Source organism: Neomonachus schauinslandi, chromosome 1, assembly GCF_002201575.2.
Source record: "Neomonachus schauinslandi chromosome 1, ASM220157v2, whole genome shotgun sequence".
In the NCBI taxonomy this organism is placed as follows: Eukaryota; Metazoa; Chordata; class Mammalia; order Carnivora; family Phocidae; genus Neomonachus; species Neomonachus schauinslandi.
In genome coordinates, this window is record NC_058403.1 from 157,357,299 (window position 1) to 157,379,935 (window position 22,637).

The following is a 22,637-nucleotide window of genomic DNA, read 5'->3' on the forward strand; positions in this document are numbered from 1 at the left end:
AGGTGCTGGCAGGAGCCTGTGGCCCACACCTCCGCACCCTCCCAGCCCGGGCCAAGGGGTGCCACTGCCCTTGGCTGCAACAGCAGACTACATCCGGTCACTGGCCAGGCAGACCCGTCGCTGAGCCAGGAGGGTTTCCACCCCGCCCTGACCCCAGCATCGCGTGGATGGTGGTGGCAGACAGGAGGGCTGCCCCCTGCAATGGGCCGCGCAGAAGTCTTCCAAGGGCTTCCACTCCAAGGAGAACAGCGGACTACATTTCCAGGGTGACGTGGGGAAAAAACTTCCCACTCACCTGGGTTTTGAAGCTGTCACGCTTGTCGCAGACAAGGCCTTGCCCCAAACCCTCCCATCACGGCCCCTGGCCTGGAGCTTCCTCCGTGACTCCCGAGTGACAGGTGGGCAGGGCCTTCCTCCTCAGCTGGGTGTTCCAAGGACAGCCTTAGGCCTTGTTTTAGAAAACTTCGGATTTCTGAGACGGCCTCGGGCAGCGGCCCTGAGACCCCAAGAGGGACCGGTGTTGGCGCCTGGCCCCGCGGAAGCCGGTGCCCGCCTGCCCGGCGCCCCCTCCTGCCCGCTGGCCGCCAGAGCGGGCTCAGAGGCCCTGGACGGGAGCTGGGCAGGCGGGCACTGCGGGATGGCGACGCAGGCAAGGGGCCCGGCTCTGACCTCCAGAAACTCAAATCAGGGAAGCTCCCGCCCCCCAGGGAGGCACCGCACCCTTCCTCGTGCCAGGAATGCGGCCCCGGTGCCAGGCTCCGCCTCGGCTCGCCGTGCTGCCAGGCCGGACCTTTGTGCTGGGGACGGTCCCGCAGCGCTGCTGCCTAACGCTCTCCCTGTCCCCCCGGGCTGGCCCTGTGCTAGCCGCCTCCTACGCATGCTCTCCCGCTCCCACCCCCAAGCCGCCCGAGGCCTCGGAAGAAACAGCACTTCCCCATTTGGTGCAGAAACGGAGATGCAGTGTGACCAGCTGACACACAGCCACTTAGTGGCAGCGTCGGGACACGAAACCCAAGGTGCTGTTCCTGCCCCCAGTTCCTACTTGGCTGCTAGGCCTGCCTGCGGGTGCCTCTGCAGGGGGCATCGTTGGAACCAGGAACAAGGGGCTTAGGGAACCTGCCCCACGCAGGAGCTTCCCCATGCTGACCTCAGCTGGGGCCCTGTAGGGGACCTGCCCTTGTCCGGGGCATCCTCAGTCCCAGCTGGCGCCCCTGCCCCACGCCCCACCCCAGCCTGCTCCTGTTGAAAGCCTGTCCTGGGCCCAAGTCCCAGCCAGGCTGAGAAGTCCTCGAGAAGCTCAGGTGCAGTGGGGAAGATGGGTGAGCCTCCGATCCCTGCCCCAAGAGGTGGGCCATGTCCTAGGGAAGAGTGTGGCTTCCTGAGGGCCAGGGGGTGGGCATGTGACCACCATCCAAGGATCAGCAAAAGCTCTAGTACGAACTTTAACCCCCACCAATGCCTGGTTCTGAAGAGTCCCAGGAACGCCCCTTAGTGGCAATGCCCACCTCACTCCCCTGCCCCAACATTCTGGGACTTTCCATCACCCTGCCCCAGAACCTTTGGCCAGCACACCTCCACATCACCCACTCCTTTCCATTCGACACACATTATTGAGCCCCTGGGGGTAAAGGGGTCAGGAGTTGATTGTACCCTCAGAAAGCTCATGCCCCAGCAATGGGAGTTATGCAACGTCCGCCAAGCCTCCGCGCTCTCCCCAGTTTGCCTCAGTTTTTGTCGGCCTGACAAATTCCTGTTCACCCTTCAAAGCCCAGCTTAATGAAGCTAGAAACATCCAAATGCCCATCAGAAGGGGACTGGATAAATTACAGCAGCTCCCTCCCATGGAACAGAACTTGGAGGACATTCCATATATGCTATGAGAAGAATCTCCAAGATGTGCTGTTGAGGGAGAGGAAAACTGCCAAGAAGCAGGAACAGTGCTCGCTACTATCTGTGTTTAAGAAGTTGGGGCCGGGGTGGTGGGGGAGGGGGTGGTGAGATTGTGCATCGGGAACAGGTCAAGCAATTTCTCATGAATCTGAACATACACCCATCCTACACCCGGCTCTTCCGCTCCTGGGCATTTACCCAAGAGAAATAAAAATCTATGCCTATACAAAGACTTCTACAGAACGTTTGGGGCACCTGGCTGGCTGTCGGGGGAGCACACGACTCTTGATCTCCAGGTTGTTAAGTTCAAGCCCCACGTTGGGTGTAGGGATTACTTAAAAAGAGTGTACATCACACACACATTCTGTAATACCATTCACTATTTTATGAGAATATATTTGCTGAATATTAGAAAAGAATTAAAAACAAGACAGGCATCTCTAACATTTCTCTCCTTGAAAGAAATAGCTTATTCATGAAAACTGAAAAGTGAGAATGGGCCAAACAGCCAACAACAGGTACACGGATGAGTAAAGGGTGCTACACCCATAGAGCGGCATCTCCAGAAATCTGGACAAAGCACTGATACACACCACAGCATGCATGAATCTCAGGCGCAGGGGCCTGTGTGACTGAAGGAAACCAGTCACGAGAGAGTGTATACACACCGTACAATCCCATTTTTAAGAAGCCCCAGAGCAGGCAAAGATTATCCACGGTGAGAACATCCAGAATAGTTCTCTCTCTCTCTCTAGTGTGTTAGAGACTGACTGGGAAGAGGCACAAGGGAACTTTTCTAGGGCAACAGTAACATCTTTGATAGGGTTTGGGTTTCACTTGTCAAAACTCATGGATTGGTCCACTTAGGATTAGTGCATTTCACTGTGTATAAATTTAACCTTAAAAGAAAAACACGGGGCACCTGGGTGGCTCAGATGGTTAAGCATCTGCCTTCGGCTCACGTAATGATCTCCAGGTCCTGGGATCCAGCCCCGCATCCCTCTGCCCCTCCCCCTGCTCGTGCTCTCTCTCACTCTCTGTCTAATAAATAAAATCTTTAAAAAAGAGAAAAACACAAATACTGAACTCTAGATAACTATATGTATGCTACAGTATTTGGGGATGAAGGGTGATGGCTGCAACTTGCTTTGGAATGAATGAGAAAGATTGGATAACCTTGGATGCAGGGAACGCTGGAGAGCATCTAGATGATATGGATGGTCACTGTACAGTTTCTGCTACTTTTTATGTTTGGAATTTTCCATTACATGTTGGGAAGCACACTGTGCATGTGGCACTGGCTTGCATACACAGAACATCTCTGGCGGGGTACACCGGTGTAAGGCGGGCTGCTTCCACAGGGGAAGATGGGATGGCTGAGGGCAGGGGGAGAGGAAAGTTCTTCACCGTACACTCCTTTTGCTTTTTACATTTTGAACCATGATCTAAATTATACATTTAAATATATATATGGATATGTATTATTATTATTAATTATTAGAAATCCAGCTCAGTAAGGTTTCCCTGGCTGCTCTATTCCCACGGGCAGTTTTGGACAGACACTCCCTCCCTGCCCGCCCTGCCTCGGTCTCCATTGCAGGGAGGCGGGCTGGGCCGCTGTGGGTCCGCTGCGATCTCGGTCCCTAAGGCCAGGCTTAGCCTCGCCCGCCACCCTCCGACCGGGCCGGGTCCGGGGCCGAGAGGCGCGACGCGGGGCAGGCGCTGTGCGCGTCTGGCCGCGCGAGGGCGCTGTGGCTCCGCTGTGGGGAGGCTCTCCAGACCCCCGGAAAGCGAAAAGGGAGAGGGACTGGCATTGTCCCCGCTGCCGCTCGCCCCTGAGACACCGCCGCCCACCGGATAGGCCGCAGCTAGGCCCCTCCCCCGCGCTTGCCCTCAGTCACTCTGGCCACTCGGGCTCCCCGCCTACTAGGTACCCCCCATCCCCGCTATCCCCGGCCTGCGGCGGCTGGCCTCCCCGCGCTCAGGTCACCTCCTCTGGGAAGCCCTCCTGGCGCCTCCCTTAGCACCAGGCCCACGGCTCCTTCCTATCAGTTTATCGACGGGTGGGTGAGCTGACGCGGTCTCCGAGGCTGACCGTCCCAGGCGGCCTGGCTCTTTCCCCCGGAGAGGCCGGGGAACAGCTCACCTCCGGTGCATCTGTGGACATTGGCCCTGGCGGTCCGCCAGCTCTTCGCGGTCACCTGGTGCGGCGCGGGCAGGACAGACAGGGTGAACCCAGGGCGCCGAGCTGAAGGCGGGGTGTCCTGCGGAGCAGCGCTGTGAGTGGGCCCTTCAGGCGCAGGGCTGGCAGGAGGGCAGGGGCAACCACGAGCCTTGCGATTTGTCCCCTGGGCCATGGGGACCTATGAGAGGGTTTTGAGTAGGGGCCTGACTGGGTCACATCTGGAGTTTCCAAAGATGGCTGGGACAGTGGGGAGAGGCCTGCAAAGGCTGAAGAGCCTGGTGGCCCTGGTAGCAGAGGCCTGGGCCAGGCAGGGGCAGGGAGAAGAGGTCACATTAGCTGTCCCCCCAACTCCCGGCCCTCCGTGCGCTAACAGCCGGGGTCACGCAGGCCCCTGGGTGACCGGGGCACGTGGGCCAGAGCAAGCCTTGGCGACACCTCTGTGCCCGTTGTGCATGTACTTGCCCCAGCCCTGGTGCCTGGGTCCCCCACACGCGTGTCCTGGGTCCTGCCGGGCCCGTGAACACGCGCTCCCAGCGTGTGCCCCAGACCCGCATTCCGCCACCCCTCGGTGACCCCTGTGCCCCAGTGGGAGAGGGCGGTGTCGCATCCCACCCCGCGCGTCCCTCCGCGGCGGGGTCCGCGCGCCCGCGCGCCCGCGCCCTCCCCGCCGCTGCTCGCGTCCCCATTAATCACGCGGCGCTGACGGCACCGATCTGCGCGCGGGCGGCGTGACGGGGACGGTGACGGCGGGTGACGGAGCGGGCAATCGGCGGGCGCCCATCGGCCCATCTTATCGCGCCGGCCCAGCCGCCGCCCGCCGCGCGCCGCCCATTGATCGCGCCGGGCGGGGGCCGGGGGTCAGCGCGGGCCGGGCCGGCCTGACAGGCGCATCCATCGCCGCCCAGACGCGCGCTGATGGCGGCACGGGCCGCGCGGCCCGGCCATTAATCACCGCGCCTGCCGCCGAGTGACGGGGAGGGGCGATGGGGCCAGCCGGGCCGACAGCCAGCCCCCGCGGCCGGCCCACCGCTTCCCCAGCACCCGGCCCTGCTGCGCGGCTCGCCCCGCACCCTGGGCTGCCCAGTCACCGTGCGCGGGCCTCCGGCTGGTCCCCGCGGGCCTGCCGTCCCGGGTGAATGGGAGGGGGAGGCGTGGGGAGCGCGCAGTACGTGGGCCCAGGTGGACCCTACTCTGCTCCCCGGCGGGACGGTTTCCCAGAGACCAAAAGGGAGGGTTGGCCTGGCCGAGTGGTCGCTACTGCTTGGCGGGCACAAGGGGGCAGCCGTGTCTCCCCTCTGGCTGCTCCAGCCCTGGCTGGGCCCGGGGGGCTTGGGGGGCCCGCAGGCCCAGTGAGGGGCAGCACATGGCTTTTTCAAGTTGTGGACACCGGGGGAAAAGCTCACGCCTTGACCGGTTTTCTCTTCCCTGCTCCGGAGCTTGTGTGGCCCTGAGCAGTCGCTGGTCCTTTGCGCCTAACAGAATGGTCCAGCCACCTGGGATTTCCAGGCCTTTCCAAGGGCCTGCTGCCTGAGATAGCGAGGCGTGGAGCCTAGCCAGCTTCTGCCTCCTGTTGGACAAACTGTGACCTTCTCTTCTCCCAAGAGGGTCAGGAATTGGGAGCTCTTTGCTGAATTTCAGTACATCTGGAGCGCCTGATGCAGCCACACGGCAGCCCCCCATGGCCCCACATCCATCTAATGGGATAAGATTGCCCCCATCTTATAGATGAGGAAACCAAAGCTCAGAGGACCAGAAGGGACTAGCCTCACCAGGACCAAGGGCCAAACCCAATCAAAACCACATCCCTGTGTGCCGTACCCCCAGAACCAGGTTGCTCCTGTCTTCCACCTGTTGCCTGTCTGGGGCCCTCAAGAGCAGGACTGGCCATCGGGGGTGCCGAGAACTGCCGGGTGACCAATGTTTGCTGCTTTCCTGGCCGAAGCCTGCTGACCCTGGGGTCAGCTATGGAGGCCAGCAGGGAGTACACCCCCACCGTTGTGCAGCTGATTTATTAGAAAAACGTTTGCTAACCAAGAAGTCCCTTTCTGGTGTGACACCACCATCTATCTGTTTAGTCCTAAAAACACAGTAGTATCCTATGAACCAATCTAGGAAGTGCATCCTAAGAGGTGTGATGGTAAGAAGACATTTGGGCTGAGGAGGAGGGGGACAAGGGGACTTCCCAGCGAGGGCTGGGGACATTGTCTTTCAGGAGCCCTTCCAGCATTCACACGCATCTCTGCATCTCCAAGGCCATTAGCACAGAACTGGGGAGCTGGGATTTACATGCAAACCCCCTTGCCAGGAGGCCCCCAAGAGAGCCTGGGCCCGGAGCTTAGAACACCAGCCACTTCTATGACCAGCCCCCACCCTGACTCACTTTAATATTACAACAATTTTTCACGCTGGAGCTGAAATAGTGCAAAAAATGGGGCTGCTGTAATTGTTGTTAGATTGTGTGTCAGCCTGATAAGATGTAACAAATATTTTCCTCCCCACCAGGGTCTGTTTCCCTCTTGGTAATGGATGGAGAAACTTCTCATAGTCAGCGAGGGATCGGTCGTAAAAACTTCGCCTGGAAGATTAATGTAATAATCACAGGCCTTGCTGGAAAAAATAGGAGGAAAATTAAAATAACCCAACCTTCCTACCTATCCAGAACCATCTCCCTCACTGGAGCACAGATGAGCGAGGTGGGCCAGCTTCCTGGGCACCACCAAGGCCAAGATCCTGGAGGAGCTGGAGCAGGGGGCCTGTGACCCCCCTCCCCGCCGCACCTCCTCACCCAGACTTGCTCTGGCCATCCAGGTTCCCGGAGCAGCGGGGAGGACTCTGTCATCACCTGTGCTGGAGAGGTTTGCCAGCACCCCTGCTTCTATCCTGCTCCTCAAACCCTGTGGAAGGCTTGGGGGCTGGGGGAGAGGCCCCGGCTGGGGCAGAGCCCGCCCTGGTCCTCTGGGGCATCCGAGGCAAGTCAGCGTCCTCACACCTGCCCCTGCTGGCCTCACCTGCCTGGTACGGAGCTCAGATCTTAAAGGCCCCGCCGCCAAGTCAGCGCAGAGGAAGGTGGTACAGCCATGGGGTTAGGAGCACGGCCTCCAGCCTGGCTGACTGCAAATGCTGGTTCCACCTCTTACTAGCTGACCAGCACTGAACCTGTCCCAATCTCCTGGGGCTACCGTGAGAACATGGAAGGGGATGGCTCCAGTACCCGCTAGCTCTTGCCACACCTTAGGTGTCATTCTTCTTTCCTACCGTGGCTTGGGTTGGGAGGCCAGAGGCACAGGCACAAGGACAGAGGATCTGGGCAGCCCGAGCAGGCTGCAGAGTTCAGCCCTGACTTCAGGAAGCGTCTCACCATCCCCCATTGGACCCGGTCTCCTCCCTGCCCCCACTTCCCCCAGGACCCCCATGCCAGCACCTCCCTCAGGGTCCGGGCCCACAGAAGATCCATTCTGACAACACAGATTAGCTGGGGCCTTCCTGGGGCGTGAGTATGGCCAGGGGACCCTCGGAGGGCTAGATGGACGCCCACAGCATGACCTCAGCCCTCCTGCCTGGAGTGTCCTGGACACGCTCGGGTGGATATCACTCATGGGACAACAGTTGTGCCTGCCCCACAAGGCCCTCATGGCTGACTGGGATTAAAGCCCTGACTGGATCAAGATACCCATCTTGGTGGGTCCCCTCTCCTGTCCACTGAGAGCGCAGAGGCCCTGCGCATGTGGGCAGAGAACCAACGAGCCTTTACTGAGGCACGGCTTCTGTGGCTAAGCCGGCTGACGAGGCCTGGGCGGGGCAGAGGCAGAAAGTTGTGCTTATCCTACCAGGCAAGATGTTCCACTGTGCTGTCAGGGCTGCCACTGCCCCTTCCTCTCAAGGGGCTGAAAGCCCCACTCGGTGGACTAACATGTCAAAGGGACACAGGAGCCAACCAAAAGAGCTCTCAACAGTCAAAACTGGACCAATCTGAGCCACAGAATAATGTAGTATTGGATTATAACCCCAAGCATATGATAAATATCCCTGACCCACACTGATATAAATGATTAATACACAAATGGGAGACAATGGGGAGAACAGATACCTCCTGTGCAGAAGAATTCCAAATAATTTATGTAGATACCCAGCCCTCAAGAAGATGGAGCAGAGGGGCGCCTGGGTGGCTCAGTCGGTTAGGCATCTGCCTTTGGCTCAGGTCATGATCCCAGGGCCCTGGGATCGAGCCCCGGGTCAGGCTCCCAGCTCAGTTATCTGCCTCTCCCTCTAGCCTCCCCCGCTCCTCATGCATGCACTCTCTCTCAAATAAATCTTTAAAAAAAGGGGGGGGAGGGGGTGGAGCAGAACTCCCCAGCCTTACATGTGGGCTGCTTAGTGACTCCTTCCAAAGAGGACACCGTGGAGGATGCACAGGACACCCAGGTGACTGCGGCCAGCCATCAACAGGGGGAGGTCACACGGATACGAACCCTCAGTGCGGTGTGATGGCGATGGCACTGCACCTCGGTGGTCTGCCACCAAGAACCCAAAACCCTGGGTGACCACGAGAAACCCATCAAACCAACCCGCTGCAGGATATTCAACAGAACACCTGACCAGCACGCCTCTTTCCGTCGAGGTAGAAAAAACAAGGAACTGTCCTAGCCAAGAGGAACTGAAGGAGGGCGTGATGGCTAAACGTGACGCGGCATCCTGGGTGGGATCCCGGGACAGATGAGGCCGCTCAGTAACCCAGGGGAGGTGAGTAGGGTACAACAACACATTAACTGTGGCTCATTAGCTGGGACAACGTGCCATACCAGCCCTGTGGGATATTAACAGTAAGCAAAGCGGCATGAGGTGTATGGGAACTCCCTGTACTATCTTCACAACAATTCTGGAAATCTAAAATTATTCTAAAATACAAAGTTTATTTTTAAAAAAATCGAGAGAGAGAGACAGGTCATCAAAATAACCTACAAGGATTTATTAGAAAACATGCCAGGCGAGGCAGGGTTCCTTCAAAGCAACCGCAGAAGTTACGGTAATTTAAAAAGCAACACTTTCCACACTGAGCTGGTGCTGACCGCCGTGGCCAGAGGGGACAGAGCCCAAAGCGCAGGGGGAGCCTCCTGCTCGCAGGCGGCACCCAGCCAGGCACGCCCGGAGTCTCTCCGGAACACCTCAGCTGTCTTCACTTCATGTACTTATCCTGCTGGTCAGCCAGGATTTTGGCCGAGGACTTGGCATCGTAGAAGAGCTCGCTGATTTCCTCGACATGCTCTTTCTCGATACTGTCCTTCCCATTGATCTTAGCCAGCAAGTTGGCTGGGGTCAGCAGCTGCACCGAGTACCTAGAGTGACAGGGGCCAGGGCAGGGGTGAGACGGGGCCACGGGTGGGAGACCCCTCACCACACCAGCAAGGCCTGCCGTCATGACCCCATCAGAGGAAGGAAGTCACCAGCACGACACATCCTAGCCCCCAAATCTCTGTCAGTCTAGTTCTCTGTAACAGCAGTAACTACACTGCTAGTTCAAAGAGACCACAGGGGCGCCTGGCTGGCTCAGTCGGTTAAGCGTCTGACTCTGGATCTCAGCTCAGGTCTTGATCTCAGGGTCGTTGAGTTCAAGCCCCATGTTGGGCTCCACACTGGGCGTGGAGCCTACTTACAAAAGTAAATAAGGGGCGCCTGGGTGGCTCAGTCGTTAAGTGTCTGCCTTCAGCTCAGATCATGATCCCTGGGTCCCCGAAGCCTATTTCTCCCTCTCCCACTCCCCCTGCTTGTGTTCCCTCTCTTGCTGTGCCTCTCTCTGTCAAATAAATTAATAAAATCTTAAAAAAAAAAAAAAGTAAATAAAATAAAATCTTTAAAGTTGTGGGGGGGGGAACCACAAACTGGTGTACACAGGCGCAGGCCAGAAATGCTAAGGCCCAGATTGGGACACTGCCCACAGCAGGCAAATGAACACACAGCCAACTAAAAGCACGTTCCCCCTGCAAAGGCATGAACTCTGGGAGTTTTTAGAGCACCGCTCCACCCAAATAAAACAGCTTGCAGTTCTGCTTCAACCTTGGAGCAAGGAACAGACTCAAAGGGAAACAGAAATAGCGACTGGGGTCACGACTTCACAAGCACTAAGAGGGACATCCTGCAGGCAGCTGGCTTCAGACCACTGGTGAACAGTCAGGAAAGCAAATCTGTGTCCGCACTCGTCCTTCCCCCTCCCTGCCCACCTCAGCCTGGAGAAGAGCCCCACGGGAGGGGCCGAGCACAGCCTGGCCAGTGAGCCATCTGCCTTGGACCCTGATCTCAGGATTGTCTGTTGCCTCCACCAAGAAGGCTGGCAAGCTCTCCACACAGGAGCATCTGCTACAGGACAAGGGGACCTAACCTGTTACTCTAGCTCTATGAGCATCATCACCTGAATATTCCGCATTCTAAATCACAGTGCCCAGGACAAGACCCATCATAGCAATGAGGGCAGACATGGTCCTATGCCCTGGGAGAGGGATCCGCCTTTATGTCCCAGGGCCCTCCGGTGGCCCCACTGGGCCCTTGGGCAGGCACCAGCAGGTGGGGAGCAGCTCCGGGCAGACGCGCTCACCTCAGAGTTGTCTTGGTACCGATCTCCCCCAGGTGGTTCAGCGCCTCCTCACTGATGTTGATTCCTTCTGTCTGGGCTCGGATTTTAATGATCTTTTGGAGGAGAAAGACCATGATCAACAGTGACTGACCTCAAGTGTCCCCTTTATCAAGTGCTTTAAAAACGACCTTGTCCCATGTGTCTTGTCCTGCATCATCAGTGCTGAATCAGAGGCCCAAACCCGGGCTGGAGGGGCAGAGAGCTGGCCTCTGCCCAGGACTTCTGGCCCGGCACACCTCGGGGCTCCAGCCACACCACGTTCTGTGTGAACAGCTTACAGCCTGGGCTCACAGTGACTAGAAGGCAGCTGGTACCCCTGGAGGTGTGCGCCAGGGTAGCTCAGCCCCTGCCTCCCCAGCCTCCCCAATGCAGTTCCTAGATCTGGAGAACACAGGCCCCTCCGAAACCTGCCAGGGCTCCCTCCAGGGCTCTAACCTTCCTCCCCAGCATGGGCACCACCACCTATAAGCACTCAGGCAAGAAGAGACATTTTTTATTTGCTTGATAAATACGATGGTTAAATAAGTCAAAAAAGTTACTTTTAAAGATTTACCAGCCCTCACAACATCACTGGGAGATATCTAATCTATCACGAAGAGGCTGATGCTTGTTGGTGTGAAGATCCTGGGGAAGCTGAGGGGAGGCGGGCTGGCGGCGGGGCCGCTTAACACACATGGCCCCAGGATCCTGCAGGCGCACCAGCACTGAGTGATAAGGGGCAGCCGGGATAATGATGTTGTGTGTTGGGGAGCCGAGATAACTCGAGGACTTCGAGCCTCATATAATACAGGAATTTTTCACTTTGGCAGCTTCGTAAACAAGATATCAAGAAGCCCTTGTTTAAATTAAAGCCATAAAAACACCCAAGGTAGAGGAATAGGAAATGGGAAAGACTGAGCCCCCAGCTAAAGCCTTGCAAGGGGAAGAGAGGGACCAGAGGTTCAGGAGCCAGACTCTGAATTCACACCGGCCCTGAGGCTCTGAGGCAGAGACCCACTGGGGCAGGACACTCAGTGTCTGGGAACTCCGGTGAGGGCACCTCGCATGTCAACTGCCGTGAATTGGGAAAGTCGTGCTCCGGAGGAAAGTCAGGTCTCGCAGAACTGGACAAGGGCAGAGGCCAAGGTAGACGAGGCTGCACGAGCCAGGGCAGGTGGCACGTCTGCCGCAGGCCACTGGTGCCGCAGGGCGGAGGGCAGGTGCTCGCAGGGAAGTTCCATCTGGTCCAAAGACACTCAAAACTTAAGACTTTTGTATGAGATGTCCCAATTTCTAAATGTTGGCAACTTGTTTGAGTCACTCACAATCACAGCACTGGCTACATAGAACTTTCCATTCAGCCAGTGGGCTGCCAGGTATGACCTCTGTCGAAAGACTCTTAGCTTGTGCATGAGGAGTTCCAATGTCCAGGGGCCAAAGCTAAATGTAGCCGAGGCAAGGGAAGTTACTGGATAGGTCTAAGGATGGCACAAAAAAGAGCAGAAAGAGAGATCCCTGCTCCTGGCTCCAACCACAGGAGTCCCCTCTGACCACACCAGCCAGAGTCAGAGAGGTTTGTGCTCTAACAGAAAAGGGCTTTGCCCTGACAGCTGGGGATTAAGGAAACCTCCAAGTCCCCCTGCCAAGTCCTCCGGGGGACTTCGGAAACTCTAGGGAGATGCAAATACTGAATCCGAGAGCCTGGTCAAGGGGAGAGCTTCAGCCCAGAGCATCTGGCCTTCAGCAAGTTGCACAGCATTCAGAGTCGGGCTTCAGGAATGTCAGGGCCACTCTGCTCTCACTCTCTCTCTCTTGAGAGCAGGTCAGAGCAATCCCAAGAGCTCCTGTTTCAGACTGCTCGGAAACGGACAGTTCATAAATTAGATCTTTAATCATTTAATAACCTGCAGGGATAGTTTATGAGGGTGTCAGCACTGATGGCAGAGTACACAAGTTACATTTACTTTGTTTTTTTAAAAACCTACCCAGGCTCCAGTAAAAATGCTGAGGTTATCCCTTGAGCCCATCAGAACAAAGCAAAGCGCATCCTGGCAGCTGCTGTGACCTCTGCTCACCCTCCTGACTGAGCCAAGAAGGGAACCAGCCCAGGAGCCAGAAGCACAGTGCAGAACTTTACAGGAGAGCTCAGACCCTGTGCTCCAGGGTCAAATGGAGGCAACAAAGGTGAACTGGCTCTGAGTGGGGTCCCAGCTCCGCAGCTTATCTCTGTGACCACAGGACCTTTGTAGTTCGGGAGCCTCAAAGCCTGGTTACTGGGAGCTGCGGTAAGGCCCCCAGCAGGTAATGGTGAACACCTGTAAGCCATTAGTAGCAGTAATAACTGCGCTGGGACAAAGGATGGCCAGCCCGGTCCCCTCCCTCAGTTACTGTCACTCAGTCCTCACAACAACCTGGAAAAGAGAGAACAGACCTTCCAGAGGACAAAGAAGGCCAAGGATCACAGAGATGTGCCAGTGGCTCAAGTCACGCGGCCACGAAGCACCTCAAGCGGATGGGGCTGCCTCTCCTGGCAGGACGACACGGGGCTCCTGTCCCCACAGTAAGGATGCGGGGGCAACCAACTCTTCCTTTGCTTCTGCCTCTGCTTCTGTTCAGTGAATGCCTTGGCTTCAACCTAGCATTCACCCAGGAGCCGGAGACCACGATCTGGTGCCAGGGCCCCGGCCATGGACACCATGTCCCCAACGGTGCGCCCGTGGCCGCCCTGCACTCTTACGGCTCTGGTGGTCCCCAGCTCCCTACATCACCATGGCACTGGAGGGCGCTGGCCGGGCTGGGGGGGGGCGGGGACCATGGTGAGCAGGGGCGCTGCCAGGGTGTGCCCTGGAGAGGCCCTCAGAGCTCCACAAGGAAAGGCCCCTCACAAACTGCCACAGGGAATCCACCCCCAACTGAGCTATGTCTAGCAGGTGGGAGCTAGTGGCCCGGTGAGGAAGAACATGGGCTTCCGGACCAGGCAGCCTGGACTCCGGTTTGTCAGTCCTGTCACTGGCCACCGACAAGCTTTATGAACTTGGGCAGACGAGTGGGCCTGGGTCTCTGCGTCCTCATCTTTAAGAATGACAGTGATAACAGCTCTCCCACCTCACAGGTAATGGGGAGCAAATGGAACCACATTGGCTCAGTGTGTCCACAGGCCCAGCATGACATCCAACAAAGAGGGCCTGTGCTCTGTGAGAGGAGAGGGTCCAGGCAGGGACCGCTGAGACATCAGTGCAGCCCTGGTCCACCCGATCTGTGGCCACACGGACCCCGCAGTGAGAGACCTACACCAGCAGCGAGACTCTCCGGCACAGGGTGGGCCGGGCAAGGCCACAGCACAGCAGTGCTGCCCCAGTGGGACACCAACCTAGGGCGCAGCCCACCGCTGAGCACGTGGCCTGGGCTCCGCACCCAGGGCTTGCCACTCAGGGACTGAGCCATACACAGGAAGAAAGGGGATCAAGCACTACCTGGCAGTACCAGGAAGAGGACTAGAAATTCTAAGTGTAAAGTGCCTGGGCACGTGGTACTCCAACTCCAGATCAAGCAAGAGACGAACGCTGTGGGGAGAGCTGGGACGGTGCCCCTTGGGGTAAGGCCCGACAGCAGACACCTGCTTCATTTCCCATCCTCAGGCCTAACGCAAATCCAGCTCGCACAGAATTCTGAGCATACACTCCGTGTCAGGTACACCTCCTTCAGCCTCTTATAGGTTAGTTTTAGGACCACCACTTCCAGGTACCCCTCTAAATTGTATGACCATGCTTCACCATCATCTCTATGGCCTCCACAGCCCCCAGGAGACCTGCCACTAGTCACACTGGTTGCAGCAGATAGGCTCTCGGCCCCTCCAGGTTCTGTGCCCTTTTGGAGCCAGCCTGCTGTGGGTTCTGGTGGGACGGAGCACTTGGCTTTGCCTACTCAGCAGAAAAGGCCTCGGACAGGGCCTGGCCTAGACACCAAGAGTGACTGCTAAATCATATCTTATTGCCTCTGTCCTACAGCTGGTGGCCTCCCTAATGGCTGTCATCAAGTTGATTTTTTCACTATCCTTTTCCTAAAGTTTATCAGAATGCATGTAGTAGAAGAGACAACAGCCAGGACCCACAGACCTTAGCTGAGGTTTGGGGATACCTCAGGCAACGTCTCATCAGCCCACCCATCTTTCAGACGGGAGGACTGAAGCCCCATACTATGACTTGCCCAAGTCCAGCAGCTAAGTGCCAGGATGGTGGTGGGAGCCAGGTCTGCTCCGTGAATACCTTTCTGCACAGCATCAGGGAACGCTAGGAGTAAATGGGGGGAGAAGAGGGAAGGGCGGGGGAAGGGAGGCTCACCTGTTTCATTTCCTGTGGGGTATACAGCATGGTCCGGATGATCATCACGCGGTCCAGAAGGTCAAGAGGGATGCCATGAGGAGAGGTGATGTCTTCAGTACCCCTGCAAGGGCCAAAATGATCACATCACCCAGGCCTCTCTGAGACCAGAAACTGGATACTGGAAACATGGCTGAGGTACTCACAATGATAAAGCAGGCAATTCACATCCTGAGTCAACCCATGACCACAGAGTGAACCAACTAACATTCAGGTGGCATCAAAAACAACTTCATTATTTTAGCAAATGTCAGTACAATAGGAAATTTGGGAAAGAGGAAAAAAAAAGGCCACCTAAAATCCTATCAAAAATATTCATATAGATATTTACCAAATTTTCATATAGATGTCTTTATAAATCACACTAAGTGTGTAGATTTTTTTTGCTTTTGTCCATGCTGCTTCAGTCTTAATAACCCATCAAGGGGGCACCTGGGTGGCTCAGTCAGTTAAGTGTCTGCCTGCTCAGGTTGTGATCCCAGGGTCCTTCCTGGGATGGAGCCCCACATCCCCACATCAGGCTCCCTGCTCAGTGGGGAGTCTGCTTCTTCCTCTGCCTCTGCCCTCCCCACTGCTCGTGCAAGCACGCACTCTCTCTCTCTCAAATAAACAAAATCTTAAAAAAAACAATAATCCATCAAGTATTTTCCTTAACCCAAACTGTTGGGCATTTAGGTAGTTTCCAACTGTTGCTATTATTAATGATGTTTGATAAACAATTTCATGCATACAGCCATAAACATTTCCTCAGCAACTCTCAGAGTACCTGCTACAATCCTGAATATGTTTGAATGAATGAGTGAACTAATTTCCACAGCTACATGAGTGATCTGATCTCAGTGCATTGTAACCAGCACAGGGTATTCTAATTCTTAAACATTTTGCTGCTTTAATGGTTTAGAAAAAGAAAGGGTGACACTTTGTTTGAATTTACATTTCCTTGATTATTAGTGAATCATTTGAATGTTTCCCTTAGATCCATTAATTATTTTCTTGCCTTTTGGGAACTGCCTAATCATGTCCTTTGTGCCTATTTTTCTCTCGAATCCTTAGCCAAGCCATAGGAAGAGCGGCCCAGGAGGGAGCCCTGCCAACCCGTGAGGCCACGAGACACCAGCTGCCCAGCAGGAGGCATGCCGAGCAGAGCTGGTAGCACACAAGGTCGGCTTCGGCCGCTGTGTCTGAAAGCCCAACGTGCTATGCTGTGCGCTCCTGCCTCAGCCTCCAAGAGTAGCAGCAGCAGCTCGATGTCAGCACTGACTCTGGCATTCCTAAACTTACGCCAAACTGCAGAGTCTATGGGGTCGTAACTCATCAGTAGAACAGAGAACAAGGCAGGTCATTTGGATTTAGTTGTTAATATTACCAGAATATTCAGTTTCAAATATAAGTGAGCATTCAAGAAATACAACTTCAGTAAAGAAATCTAGCTGTTGAAATTCTATCCAGGGACGCCTGGGTGGCTCAGTCGTTAAGCGTCTGCCTTCAGCTCAGGTCATGATCCTGGGGTCCTAGGATCAAGCCCCACATCGGGCTCCCTGCTCCGCAGGAAGCCTGCTTCTCCCTCTCCCACTCCCCCTGCTTGTGTTCCTTCTCTCGCTGTGTCTCTCTCTGTCAAATAAATAAATAAAATCTTAAAAAAAAAAAAAATTCTATCCAGTTGAAGTACAAATATATACTTATTGCAAGCATAAAATGCTCTGATGCACATTACAACAGGATGCTAAGTGAAAGAAGCCAGTCATAAAAGGGCAGATATTGTAGGATTCCATTGGTAGGGAATACCTAGAAAAGGAAAATTCATAGACACAGAGTACAGTGGAGGTTACCAAGGGCTCGGAGAAGGGGAAGATGGGACTCGCTGCTTAATGGGCACAGAGTTTCTGTTTGGAGAGACAGGAAAGTTTTTAAGACAGGTGGTGGGCATGGTTGTACAACTCTGTGAATGCAATCAATGCCACTGAACTGTACACTTAAAAATAACTAAAATTGCAAATTCTGTTATAGCAATTTTCCCAAAATAAAAACAATTCAAAGAAAGAATAAAATGCTACATTTAATGAGTAATTGTTAAATCTAACATGAAAAAACAACTAAGACCTTTTAAAATAAATAGGGAAATAGACTGGTAGCAAATATAAATATTAAGATAACTTTAGAGAAAACAAATCTTTTCCACCAAAAAATATTTTTAAAATAACAAGGAAAAATTATAAAGATTAAATTCTATCATGATTCAACTCTCAGTATTTGGAATGCTTACAATCTTTACACTCAGCAAAATAACCTTTGAAAACTACAATTAATTTTTAGGTATCTAATTCCGTTTAGGTGATAAGTTTGGTTTTTTTTAACTTCTACTTTGGATTTTTCTTGAGAACTCTTTAAAAGATCTCAACTTTGCCATGTTAAAATATCCCAAACTCTGTAACACTTGTGGTAAATCATCTTCGATTGAGACATAATAACAAAGATAAAAAGTCTGAAGAAGAAAAGGTTAGGGGCGCCTGGGTGGCTCAGTTGGTTGAGCGTCTGCCTTCGGCTCGGATCATGACCCAGGGTCCTGAGATCGAGTCCCACATCAGGCTCCCTGCTCAGAGGGGAGACTGCTTCTCCCTCTGCCTGCTGCTCCCCCCTGCTTGTGCTCTCTCTATCTCAAATAACTAAATAAAATCTTAAAAAAAAAAAAAAGAAAATTCTTTTTTTTTTTTTTAAAGATTTTATTTATTTATTTGACAGAGAGAGAGATAGCGAGAGCAGGAACACAAGCAGGGGGAGTGGGAGAGGGAGAAGCAGGCTTCCTGCCGAGCAGGGAGCCTGATGTGGGACTCGATCCCAGGACCCTGGGATCATGACCTGAGCCGAAGGCAGACGCTTAACGACTGAGCCACCCAGGCGCCCAAGAAAAGAAAATTCTTAAAAAAAAAAAAAGAAGAAGAAAAGGTTAGGAGAAAAATGAAGTACTCTCTAATCAAACTTCAAAATTTCTCATGGGGGCTCAGCAAACAAGTGGACCAGCAGCAAACCACCAGCACGGAAGAGGAGGCCCTGGGTCTCCACAAGGTCAGCCTCAATGAGTGAACTTATATGAAGATACTGAGTGAACTTATGTGAAGATGAGACACGACAGAGAGCTTCGAGACAGATTATATGCTTCTGATCAACATTTAAATATGGTATTAGGACATGTGGGAGAGACTTGACTACTATAGAAATTAATGAGGACACATGCTAAGAGATACGTAAATCAATAAAACAGAATATTGCGATGCTCTTTGTCCAGGGAGATGGTGTTGTACTAGTTGCCCCTCCACTGAGTTGGCTGAAACAAAGAATTTATTGTGTATGGAACACAGGAAAGTTTGTATGATTGCCTCCTTAAATACAGAAGATACTCAAAAGAGAAAACTGCATAAATTTTGATATTAAGAACCAAGTATCCTTCCACTCCTGAAATGAGTTGATTTGCAGATAACCTACAAATTCTTTTTTTTTTTTTTAAGATTTTATTTATTCAGGGGCGCCTGGGTGGCTCAGTCATTAAGCGTCTGCCTTCGGCTCAGGTAATGATCCCAGGGTCCTGGGATTGAGCCCCACATCGGGCTCCTTGCTCAGCAGGAAGCCTGCTTCTCCCTCTCTCACTCCCCCTGCTTGTGTTCCCTCTCTCGCTGTGTCCCTCTCTGTCAAATAAATAAATAAAATCTTTAAAAAAAAAAAAGATTTTATTTATTTGGGAGAGAGTGTGCGAGAGAGCACAAGCGGGGGTGGGAGGCAGCAGAGGAAGAGGGAAAAGCAGACTCCCCACTGAGCAGGGAGCCCGATGTGGGGCTCAATCCCAGGACCCTGGGATCATGACCCGAGCCGAAGGCAGATGCTCAACCAACTGAGCCACGCAGGCGCCCCTAACCCACAAATTCTTAAGCGAAAGGGCATCTTTATTTTTCTCCAACCTTTCCAATAAAGTTGTTCACCAAGACGCAGAACTCTTCTTGTTTCAGATGCAAAACTTCACTGCTTTTTTCAGATTTTTTCTTTAAATTTAATTTGATGTTTCCTTTTTTATGCAAAAAAAAAAAAAGAAAAATTCTTGCAGTTTTGAATCCACAAAACTAAAAATTTAAACAAAAAGGTCCACTTAAAGACTGCCAAGTATTTTTCAGGAATTAAAGCCTAAACATTGGTCGAAGCTATGAAACTTAGGTACAAAGTTTCTTTTAGAAAACATATTAGTAAAAAATAGTTTCTGGGATTCTATTCTGCAAAAATCCCACAAAAGGGTCTGTCCCATCACTTGCTAATGGGCAAGGGAACGGAAGCCCCTATTTACCAGTGCTCCTCTGGGGTGGAGGGTGAGCCCAGAAGGAGCTCTCAGTGCAGAGCAATCACTGTCTGACAAGGCTGCCATAACTGTCAGATTAGATTATAAAATTGCTAATAATAAACTGCAATAATTACATTTTGGCTAAAATTGCAGATTTATTCTTGTACCCAGAGGCTCCTTTCTGGCTTTGGTGTCAGCCCAATATTGATTTCACCATTAGGCCATTTGACAATTGTTCCCACTGTGTTAATGCCGTACCTCTTCCAGATATATAGTTTTGGGCTGTGATGCCACAGACCTAATTCTCCTTGGAATCCAATATGGTCTATCTGCAGGAACAAGGTCACTGCACTTCTAGAAATGTATCCTATAGCTACACTTACAAGTGCAAAGGGTTGACTCAATTGTGAACGTTTCCATCTTACTATAATTCAGGGTTCCTCCGCTGACACTTTTGACATTGTGGACCAAATAATTTTTGTAGGGGCTTCTCCTGTGCATTGTAGGATGTTCAGCAGCATCCCTGGCCTCTACCCCCCAGATGCCAGTAGCACCCAAAGTCGTGACAAGTCACAACATCCCCAGCTGAGAATCACTGCCTGACTGCTTCTTTATATAACCCCATGGCTGCAGGGACACAGATACCACAAAGCTTTTCTGATGACAGGAGACGCAGTGGAGAACACCTCTCTGGGTAATGTGAAGGGTAACTCCCATAAGTCCACTGCACCCTGGCTCAGTGGACACAGGCAGAGTGCTAAGAAGAAAACCATTTGCTTTTCTGATGAGGCTGCCGAGACGATTCACTGAAGAACAAATGGTCCTGGGACAGCCGGACATCTACATGTAAAGGAGTGAAGCTGGACACACCTCTTCCTTAGACTATACACAAAATTAACCACAAATGATCATAAACCTAAATGTAAGGGCTAAAACTACAGAACTCTTAGAAGAGATCGCAGGTGTAAATCTTTGTGACCTTAAATGGTTTTTCAGATATGAGCCCAAAAAACACAAGCAACCAAAGAACAGAAAAACTGGCCTGCATCAAAAAGACACTATCAAGAAACTGAAAAAACCACCCACAGGATGGGAGGAAAGTATTTGCAAATCATACATCTGGTACAGGTCTAGTACCAGAATACATAAAGAATTCTTAGAACTCACTAATAAGAAGACAACCCGAATAAAAAAAAATGGGCAAATGAGAGTAACAGACAATTCTTCCCAGAAGATACACAAATGGCTGAGAAACACATGAAAAGATGCTCAAAATCAATAGCCAAATGCAAATCAAAACCACTGTGAACTACCACTTCACACCCCCTTGGAAGGCCAGACTATAAACGAGAAAGCGGCTTTTCCCCCCTCCCCGCTCCCCGTAGCTGCTGGCAGCCATTCATCTACTTTCTCTATGTGTTCGCCTTCCCTGGACAGTTCATATAAACGGCACCACACGACCTGTGCTCTTTTGTGCCTGGCTTCTTTCACGGAGCATAATGTTTTCAAGGTCCATCCGTGTTGTGAACCGTGTCAGTGTTTATTGGTTTTTAAGGCTGAATAGTATTCCAAAATGTGGAATATTTAATAATACACTGACCCTTTAATTAGTTGATGGACATTGAGTTATTGGGTTGTTTTTACTCTGTGGCTCTTATGAATAATGTTGCCCTGAACATCTGTGTACAACTTTTTATGTAGACTTCGGTTTTTATTTCTCTTGGGGACATACCTATCAGTGGAATTACTGGGTCCGATGGGAATTCTTTTTAACCTTTCAAGGAGCTGCCAGACTGCTTTCCACAGTGGCTCCACCATTCTCACCAGCAGTGGCTGAGGGGTCCAGTTGCTCCCCATCCTAGACGACACTTACTACGGTCATTTATAGTCTGGCCTTCCAAGGGGGTGTGAAGTGGTAGTTCACAGTGGTTTTGATTTGCATTTGGCTATTGATTTTGAGCATCTTTTCATGTGTTTCTCAGCCATTTGTATATCTTCTAGGAAGAACTGTCTGTTACTCGCATTTGCCCATTTTTGCTGATTCACCTAGACTTGCCTCTGAATGATGGTGGGTCACACGCAGGACTTTAGCTGGATCTAGAGATACTAGACCTGCAGCCATCCTGAGGCGTGGCAGCAGGATAACCATTGACGGGTATAGGATTTCTTTCTGGGGTGACGAAAATGTTCTAAAATGGACAGTGGTGATGGCTGCACAACTTTGTGACTATACTAAAAACCACTGAATTGTACACTTTAGACGGGTGAATTATACTGTATGTGAATTCTATCTCCATAAAGCCATTTTCTTCAAATGTACCATCTTCTGCCACAGGAATACACTGAATGGAGACTACACTATTCCTTAAGTCTTGCTCTTTGGTGCAACAGAGTGACTTGTGGAGAGAAACTCCCACAAAGATTCCTTAACACCAGGGAGCTATCCCCACAGGAAAAGAAGACCTCTTAAGTTTGGGGGGCTGGGATCAAGGCCAGGCTCTCCTTTAATGGCTGAGGGTCCTGGCACAGAAGGGACTTACTTGAGGGTGGCAAGGGAGGGTGGAGCCCATGCAGCTGCACCACCCCTGGCGCCCAGGGGCGTTCTCTCTTCCCGGGAGGAGCCTGAGGCCTCAAGGTGCTCCTGCAGGAATGGCCACCCTGCCCTGTGCACAAAGAGACATGACCTAGAGGAAGAGGGGGCAGTTGGCACTTTCACAGCCACTCCCTGACAGAGGCGGCAGTGACCTGCACCAGCTCAGCCCCCCACCACGCCCCACACTGACCAGAAACAGTGCGGGAGAACAGGGGTGGCAGGAGCTTTAGAGCCAGCCAACCCCCAGGCTTGTGGCCTACTCACGTCACCTCCCGTGGGGTGCAGGAGAATCGTCAGGTGCAGGAGATTACATGGGGTGACCTATGTAGAGTACTGTGGACAGTTTCGGGCACAGAGGAAGCCCTCAGTTACAGGTAGCTCCCTCCCTCCTCTTCCCTTTCGAGCTCTGGAGGTCAGATATGGGTCTGAAGGGCAAGGAAGCTCAACAGCTCCCTCCAGGAGTAAAGTCTATTGGGAAGCAAGTCAGATGTGCCGACACTGTGCCAATATTCCAGAAATTTCATCACTTCACATCTAAACCAAATCTTGTTGGGAGCATGAGCTCTGAAGTCCAACACCCTAGATTCAAACCCCAGCCTTACTTCTGAGCTGTATGACCTTGGCCAAGTCCCCTATCGTGGTGGAGCCTCAGTATCCTCATCTGA

At 52.7% G+C, this 22,637-nt stretch overlaps 1 protein-coding gene and 1 pseudogene across 2 annotated transcripts in view; one reads left to right on the plus strand and one right to left on the minus strand.

Moving 5' to 3' along the window:
* Positions 1-8,970: 8,970 nt before the first annotated feature.
* RUVBL1 (RuvB like AAA ATPase 1) overlaps positions 8,971-22,637 on the minus strand; it is a 42,681-nt gene continuing 29,014 nt past the window's right edge. Inside the window, exons 9-11 of one of the 2 annotated variants that reach the window (XM_021694967.1) lie at positions 15,020-15,122; positions 10,662-10,753; positions 8,971-9,408 (exon numbers count right to left, since the gene is read on the minus strand). In XM_021694967.1, coding sequence (XP_021550642.1) covers positions 9,249-9,408; positions 10,662-10,753; positions 15,020-15,122 — 355 coding nt within the window. In that variant the 3' untranslated portion in view covers positions 8,971-9,248. The remainder of the gene's footprint in view (positions 9,409-10,661; positions 10,754-15,019; positions 15,123-22,637) is intronic. The other variant, XM_044916214.1, reaches the window with a different exon arrangement.
* Positions 18,014-18,428, plus strand: LOC110585059 (annotated as a pseudogene).